General features: G+C 31.8%; 2 protein-coding genes across 2 annotated transcripts; both read right to left on the bottom strand.

The window, feature by feature from the left end:
* Window positions 1–1,374: 1,374 nt before the first annotated feature.
* LOC145596749 (uncharacterized) lies at window positions 1,375–2,909 on the bottom strand. The gene is made up of 3 exons (XM_081652954.1): window positions 2,836–2,909; window positions 2,480–2,620; window positions 1,375–1,858 (listed from the first exon to the last, which is right to left on the bottom strand). The coding sequence occupies exons 1-3, from the start codon at window positions 2,907–2,909 to the stop codon at window positions 1,375–1,377; spliced, it is 699 nt and encodes a 232-aa protein (XP_081509080.1).
* Window positions 2,910–6,671: 3,762 nt separating this feature from the next.
* Window positions 6,672–8,237, bottom strand: LOC145596748 (transcription factor bHLH118-like). Its single transcript, XM_081652953.1, has 3 exons — window positions 7,833–8,237; window positions 7,041–7,406; window positions 6,672–6,734 (listed from the first exon to the last, which is right to left on the bottom strand). The coding sequence occupies exons 1-3, from the start codon at window positions 8,235–8,237 to the stop codon at window positions 6,672–6,674; spliced, it is 834 nt and encodes a 277-aa protein (XP_081509079.1).
* Window positions 8,238–8,486: the final 249 nt, after the last annotated feature.

The following is an 8,486-nucleotide window of genomic DNA, read 5'->3' as shown; positions in this document are numbered from 1 at the left end:
AAAGGCTATTTTCATTCCATTCTTCTCCATTCCCTTTGTTCATTCCATTCCGATTCCCTCGTGCGAACCAAACGGCCCCTAAATGCTTGGTATTAAGGGGATAAGATTCTATTCCAGAATTGAACCAAACACATAGTATTAAGTTATTGATTGATTTTTACTTCTTTTTTATAAAATTTGATAGATTAAAAAATAGAAATATTAAGATGGATCTAAAAAATAATTTATGTTATACGGAGTATATGATACTCCAAACATATACTCCATATATAACATTTATCTTTGTAGGTTAGTAAAAACAAAGAGTTATGATGTATTTCGTTCATCACTTATTAGATCTTATTATTACACCTGAAATACGTGGAAAAAAAGGTGAACATAACATGTTGTTATAGTTAATAGAAAAAAATAGAGAAAATGGATGTAGTCTTATATGATATACAAACTACTTTCTTTCGCATTAAATGAGCTTTTTTTTGGGTTAGTATACGGGCTTTTGTTCACAACAGATTTTTAAACTGGTTGATTGAATTTTAAAACAAACGGTTGATCGCTAAATCATACACATTACAAAGTAACATATATTATTGATTAAGGGCATGTTCACTTTAGCTTAATTTCAGTTTAGCTCCAATCAGTTCAGTTTATTTCAGCTCTAATCAGGTTCAGTTCAGTTCTGTTCAGCTCCTAATTTCCTTCTCTTTCATAAAATATTCATTTCAGCTCTGTCAGTATAGCTCCAATCTGTTCAGTTCAATAAATGTGAACAGACTCTAAGTTATATTCTATAAGAGGAATATAATTTCATTTCATACAGAACATTTTATATATTGACTAGTTTTATCCCCGTGCAAATGCACGGATTTGATAAGACTTGAAAATTATAAAAGTCAATTCAAATGGAGTTAGTTTAAATGAAATGACTTATATATAATATTTTTTATTTTTGAATTTGAATTCATATCATGTCTATCTTTAAAATTCTTTTGTTAGATACATTATTTAAAATATTTTATAAATTATTGTAAGTTTTTATTCATTAAATTATTTTTATCATGTTATTTCTTAAGGGGAAAAAAAAAGAAACTTAAAAAAATATTTGGGCGGGAAAATTTTTGTTGTGAATGTGACATGTGTACTTAAGAGATAACTCCGGTGATTACTTTAGTATATAGTATAGATAGTATAGAAGTATAGAAGATTAGAATAGATATAATATAAATTCAAAATAAAATATTCAAAATAATACATATGAAATAAAATAAACAAACCATGCATCACACAAGTTTAAATTTAGTCATCCAATATTCATAGCATAATGTGTAGATATCTTGCTGCAATGAATGACCATTATTACTGAAAAGAGATAAAATATCAGCTTGTGTTTTCATCTTGCTTTTCCCACATCCAAAGTGAAACTAAGCTTTCCTTGTAGGCAGAAATAACATCACACCCAAATCCATCTGGTGTTTCTAGATCCCATGTTTCTTGGGTTTCAAGGTCATATAAAACGATTGTGCGACAATACTTATAGAATAAGAGCTTGTTATCCTTCCAATGACCAAGTGGCTTTGGTCTACTATAGTCATTATCACAGTTAAGATCAATGGTGTGTTTCTTGGTCCAAGTTCCTTCATTAAAACTCCACAACACGAACCTATCCCGCATCCCTTGTTGACGATCTTCAATTAGTAAGGCAACAGAGTTGTAACATACTGCAAGACTATGCAATGCATAATAATCCACCTTCTCATCATTTGGTAGTTGCCACTCTTGAAATTCATCGGTAACTAGGTTGAAACCAACCATCAAATGATAATAATCGCGACATTTATCCTTGCTTGCAAGCCAATAAACACTATCATTCACATAGATATCTGTAGCAAATTTCCCGTTTCATATGATATTCTCCATTCAAGTCACCCCAATGTCTCCAAGAATCATTCCGTAAAGAGTAGATAAAAATCGATGTAAAATACTTCATATGCTCTTCTTCCGAAGAAGAACTCCAATCTTTATGTGTTCTTGTATCAATGCAATTCTTGATAATAATTACCTTGTAATCATTAGCTAGAGGATCATGTCCAAATCCATAATACTCAGGAATATAATAATATCCGGGACACTTATAATAAGATGGGAAAATAGAGCTCTTTAATAGGGAAGGCAACTTTTTTTTCTCATTGAGTATTGGGTTCCATAGATAGCGACCATCCTTCTCAAACAAGGCCGGTAATAATATAATCCATCGCACGGACCATATAAGAACGTATTATTAAAGTCCATACGATGATCTATATTTTCACATGCTAATAAAAGTTTTGGTACTTTATAATCTAACAATAACTCATACGTTTTAAGTTCACCCGCTTGAGTAATTGGAAATTGAGCAATGAGACATTCACAACTATCATCATTGTTTCTATAGTAATTTTTTAGATGCTTTGTAATGAAACTAGGGCTCTTGATGATAGCATACCATGATTTGCAAACAACTTTAAACTGCAATAGAGTTTTCACAGGCAACCTTGACAAAGTTTCTGTTAACAAATCTTCTGGAATTGAATATCCAATATTTTCTTTTAAAACTCCACTTGACCTCTTTCGTGCTCTTAACATTCTGCAATTAATATTACATGCTTGTATGATTATAAGTAAACTAATATTTTCATTGAAAAATATCAAATTAGAAAAAGTGACTGATTAATCATTGAACATTATTTTACGGGTAGAACATGTTAATAATTATTCTAATATTAATATAAGTTAACAACAAACTATAAATTTGTTTTTTTTAAAAAAATTGAATAATTAAAAGAAGAATTTATTACATACCTTTTCTTTAAAATGGTTGCAATTTCATTCCTCATATATGGATACACATGTTTGTACAACGACGAAAAAGCCATCTCTACAACACAACAATACATAATAATCAATAAAACAAACATTTTTGACTACTAAAAAAACCAAAATACAAAGCACCAATACTTATCAATATGGATTAATTATATTATCCCCTTAATTTTTTTTTTTCCAATTTATTGTTTCATAAAAAGATATCATACAAAAAGAACATAAAAATTACTACTCGATAATTTTTCTATCACAGTGTTCGCCTTCGTTTCAGATCATCAATTTGTACAAAATTTTGACACAGCTTCATATACAGACAATGCATAAATTATTAAATTATGAAACCTAGATAAGTTATACTTTAATTTAATATGAAAAAAATTTCAGAATCAACAACGCAATCTACTGTACTTATTGTTAAAACCTTATTTTATATATATTCTCCCAATATTTATTTGAAGATATGGACTAAATAAATCAAAGCCAACCTACGTGTAGTTTTCAAAAAAAAAAAAAAAAAACAAAGCCAACCTTTAACAAAACAAAAATCCATCAAGCAATTAAAAAAAAGATTAAAAATAATTCATAAAATTAATGTAAAATTTACCGAATTTTTGACGAGATAATCAACTATCACGTTTGTTGGTTAAATCCGCAGGAATCGAAGAATAATTTGTTGAAATCGGTGGTTTGACGTTATTAATACTCCGTATGTGTATATATTGTCAAGCTTAATTTTCACAGCAAAATTATAGGGATTAGGGAGTACATGGTGGAAAGCTTGGGCATCAAGTATTCTAGTAGGAAAATACGGAGTAACATATAATAACCGACTTCTAGGTTTTTGCAACCAATTCCAAGGTTTTAAAATTTACTACTACCTCCGTTACATATTAGTTGCAACTTTGGAATATTTTATCTCTCACGAATATTGCCCAAAATTGCAACTAATATGTAACGGAGGTAATATTAAGTATTACTAACGAAAAATTGCCAAAAAGGGGAGGGGGTGAGTTTTATGTGGTGGGGATGGGGAAGGGGGGAACTGCCCCTCCCTTAATCCCACCTCAGAACCCACCGAAAATTCGATTTTATATCGATACTATTTCATAATTTTAATGAAATTCTAAAATTTTATAATTACTATTTTTTTTTTGTATAAGGTGCATAATTCTTATATAAGTTCTATATAAATCGCGCATCGCACGAGATATTACCTAATATAAAACACTATGTTAGTTCACGTGCCACATAGTCACGCACAATAATTTTCAATAACTATATTAAAATATCATTATAATTAATTTGTACATTTTAAAAAAAATTGAAAATATTGTTGTCAAATTTTTATCAAAGAACAAATTACTAAACATAAGATAGATATTAAATGATGTGTGATAAAGATATGATAATCGTGGAATGATATTTAAGATTGAAATAAACTAGTTATTGACCCGGACGATGCCCCGAATCATTATAAATCCATAGATCAGATTTGATCAAATTAATTTAGAAGAGTTAATGTTGAATAGTATTACAATAATTTAATGAATACATAATAAGAGATTATACAGATGAAGAGGATGTTTAAGGTGATTATTCATCACCTTCCTTGATGCTTGAGATTCTTCTTCTATGTTCTTTCATTGTATCTCTATAAATAGAAAAAGTCTTTTTTTTTTCTTTTTTTTTTTCCTGATTTTTACACTTGAAAAATACATCAAGCACATAGTCTTAACACATTCTTTATTGGGCATAAAATCATAAGTTACTTGATTCAAACCTTCCTTCCAAATGTGTCTTTGTGTGGAAGTGGTGTGTTAACCATAGGGTTCGTGCCAACGAATGCAATTGAGCATTAAACTAAATTTTTTCTTTTTGAGTAAACCTCTTTATAATTTTTTTTTTTTTTTTTTTTTTGGTGAAGTCATATCTAAATCATTTTTATTTTTTTTGCAAAGTCATATCTTATGCTGAAAATTTTGGACGATGACTACCCCAACGGCCCAACCCCACCAATGAAACCGCCCCTTCCCCGGCCCAGTCCACAAAATCCCCCCCTTCACCCACGAAACCGCCTCCCCTTCTCATCCCCACCAACGAAATCGAACCCCATCCTTTCCACCACCCTGCGAAATATGGGTTTAGGATGGTTCGAGTGTAAATTTTAGGGTTTGGAGGGCGCGCAGCTAAGGGTGCTGACGCTGACAGGGGAGGGGAGAGGGGTGGCTTGGCCTATAGAGGAGGGTGGTCAACGCCGTGAAAGAGGTGTATTTAGGGTGGTCAATGCCGTGAAAGGGTGGTTTTGTGGGTGGTGCTGATCTGAGAAGGGAGGTGGTTTATTTCGTGGGTGGATTGGGGTAGTCAACGCTGGAAAAAAAGGTCAAATTTATGGCAGAATTGTATTACTTTAAATAGTCTTGGTCTCTGTGATTAAAGGGAAGCTCTAACTGTTTGAGTTATACTTCAATGTTCGTATATCTCTAAAAAGTTTACTATCTATCTTAATTAAATTCTATTTTAAATATAATTTGAAATTGAGTAACCCTTATTAAATGTTAACCTTAATTTAATCTTATTTGTGTCATACTTAGGGCGTGTTCGGCGCTAGCTTTTGAGTAGCTTTTAGGTAACAAAAAATGTGAGTGTTTGGCAAAGTAGTGGTTAGGGTAGCTTTTAGTGGTAAAGGTAGCTTTTATGAAAAGTTAGAAAGATTAGCTTTTGAAATTAGAAGTATGTAGCTTTTGAGGTAGCTGTTGAAAATTTAATCTATAGTTTTAAAAATAACATATTGATTTTTATATGTAACAGCTAATCAACAGCTACTTTACCGAACACTCATATCTAGATTATTATCTTCACTGCTAACAGCTTGTTGACAGCTAACAGCTACCTCCACAGCTACAACTACCTTCACAGCTATAATTTTCCAAACACGCCCTTATTAAATCTTGTTTGGTTTTATTTTTTTAGATTATGTGAATATAACATGAACAAATAATAATCAAATTCGTGCAATATTCAAATCACCTTATTTTCAATTAATTCAGAAGTTCAAATTTAATACAAGTTTATATGTTAGCATAGCCTCCTCAAACAATATATGTGAGTGTCTCATCACATTGATTTAAATATGGGAGAATAAAACACTGTCTTTTATAAGGCTAAGGGCGGGGCTATTCTTCTTATTATTATATAGTTTTTTGGACGAAACGTCCTTAGACTTGTAAAGTGACTTTCTCTTTTATGGTGAGGTTGTAGCCCATGTCCGAATTTAACATGGTATTAGAATCAGGCCTACGACTAGAACCTTTAATGGCTTAATTAAGTACACGTACAACTACGTACACTAGGCCAACTTATCCATGTAAGGGGAGTGAAAAAAATCACTCTAGCCTATAAAACATTATATATGACAAAATTAACTAAGGGATCTTACATGTGAGGGGGAGTGTTGACTATTAATCGAGACATAGCCTTTAAACCTTTTGAAAAAGGAAGAAGTGTTTGATACTTAATTACTTATTTATACTCTAATGATCTAATCTAGTGGGTTGCATAATGATCCACTCTATAAGACTATAACAAATAAAAAGTACATTAATTAATTAAGGAATAGGCCAGGGGAAATACTTGTACTATTTTACCTACTCTCGACCAATTTGTCCAAGTCTTTGTCATCCTTACAAACTAGGCTAAAATGCCTCTTAAAATAGATTTAAAAAATAATTACACCAAGAAAATTAAGCCTTATACTCATATATTATAATAAGTACAATATAGTATGCGAATATATGATTTTATTAATTTATAATTCATGAGTGATCTGTCAATGTCTGCCGTAGTAGACATAGATCAAAGCCTCTCCCATCGTCAACCTGTAGGAACAAAGGTACTTATAATTAGATCAACTACATATACAAATAAAATATATACGGAGTAATTCCTTTGTCCCTTAAAATTATCTTTAAAACTTTTAATGATGCCTAAAACATGTCTTAAACCGGTAATAAAATACGTAGTATAATACTACCCTTGATCTTTGGAGTATTATTTGTGAGATATAAAACATTTCAAAATTACAAATAATAAAAATCGGAGATAGTATTTAATATCCTTACGGGGCAATTTTATGGGGATGGAGGGGGCAATATATGATGTACATATATATATATATATATTACCTGTGCTTGTATGGTGTGAACCAAATTACTGCCAATTCTTGATGAAACACAGTTGATCACATTTAGCCCTTCTTCACCAAGTACACGGAGCATTTTCGAAAGGCGAAAACCTCTGTTATTTTCATGATCGTCGTCATCCAATGCATTTGTACGAACAATAACTTCAATTATTCCATCTTTACAAGGTGTTACTGTCACATGATGACTTTGCTGCTGTTTCGAAGTGCTACTACTGCTTGAACTTCTAGCACCTGATGTCATTTTCAATAATTCATCTCTTTTATCATTTAGTGCTTTTATTCCCTCTTCCATGCTGTTTATATGGTTTGTTGTCACTTGCAAGAGATCCGAAATCGACCGCTTCTTCTGCTACGTCAATTGGACAATGCAACAAAGACATTAGGAAAAAACGGCCTTACTCAAGTAACAAAGCAATAATCTTGATAGTCAAAGGGGCTTGTATTTCAAACATTGTAACAAAGCAATTACAGACAGAACAATGATCAAATTAATGCAAAAACCTCAGGTCGATTAACAATTAAAAAACATTGATAGTCAAAGGTACATCTCTAAGTCAAAATAAAACTGTCAAATTAAAACGGAATAAGTAATATACTGCTATTGATAGAGTATAAAACATATTCCTAAGTTTTAACCATCATCAGCTTAAGGTTTTGGTTGAGTTGGTCAATTAACATAGTATCGGAACCAGGGGACACAAAGTTCACGGGTTCGAATCTCCTTGAATTGATCCACTTACAATAATTATGTAATGTACAAAATAGTACTGACCTTAATAAGTCCAGGAGGTAGTAACGACCGAAGTTCTTGGTAGAGGGAGGACATATCATGCCTCCTCTTCCGCTCGATTTCCACGGCCTTCGCTTTCTTCTTCCCGGCATCATCCTTACTCGGGGCGGGGGCGGGGGCAGGGGCGGGGGCTGAGGCAAAGTTGAACTCCACAACATTATTATGTTGAGGTAGTTGAGTTGAAGCATGAAATGAGTTACCAAAAGTCAATAGATTATCATGACTATATTGAGCTTGAATCTCTGTTGAAGTAGTTAAAAAAGCTGAAACATCATGATTTTGAGGGGTTTGTGGAAAATCATTACTGATAAGCTGCATTAGCTCATCATCTAGTGATATCAAATCGAAATCGAAGGGATTCGATGAAGTTGAAGGATTGTCGTCCATGGATTGTTATTAGTACGAGGTTGATAAAGTCTAACGAGTAAAAGTTATGTTCTTAGGATTTTTGTTTAAGGTTTCGTGATTTAAGCAATTTATAGTGATTTTAATTAAATGTATATATAAATATTTGGAATAATAATTCAAATAATTGAGGACGATAATAATGCATGTATAGTATCTAGCTCAATGCATGTACAGTATCTAGCTCAATATAATATTATGCTACTTTGGATTTTGGAATGTGATTTAGAT

The sequence above is a fragment of the Chenopodium album genome, chromosome 20 (genome assembly GCF_948465745.1).
Source record: "Chenopodium album chromosome 20, dcCheAlbu1.1, whole genome shotgun sequence".
NCBI classification, from domain to species: Eukaryota; Viridiplantae; Streptophyta; class Magnoliopsida; order Caryophyllales; family Amaranthaceae; genus Chenopodium; species Chenopodium album.
This window is presented reverse-complemented; position numbering and strand designations above follow the sequence as displayed.

What these genes read in the sequence shown, in the direction of transcription:
- LOC145596749 (XM_081652954.1), bottom strand. Translation starts at nt 2,909, where the DNA reads ATGGCTTTTTCGTCGTTGTACAAACATGTGTATCCATATATGAGGAAT. An exon ending in GCAACCATTTTAAAGAAAAG is followed by an intron (nt 2,621 to 2,835) that starts GTATGTAATAAA and finishes TATTAATTGCAG; the next exon opens with AATGTTAAGAGCACGAAAGA. An exon ending in AAAGTTGTTTGCAAATCATG is followed by an intron (nt 1,859 to 2,479) that starts GTATGCTATCAT and finishes TGTGAATGATAG; the next exon opens with TGTTTATTGGCTTGCAAGCA.
- LOC145596748 (XM_081652953.1), bottom strand. Translation starts at nt 8,237, where the DNA reads ATGGACGACAATCCTTCAACTTCATCGAATCCCTTCGATTTCGATTTG. An exon ending in TACCTCCTGGACTTATTAAG is followed by an intron (nt 7,407 to 7,832) that starts GTCAGTACTATT and finishes TTGACGTAGCAG; the next exon opens with AAGAAGCGGTCGATTTCGGA. An exon ending in TTCACACCATACAAGCACAG is followed by an intron (nt 6,735 to 7,040) that starts GTAATATATATA and finishes TTGTTCCTACAG; the next exon opens with GTTGACGATGGGAGAGGCTT.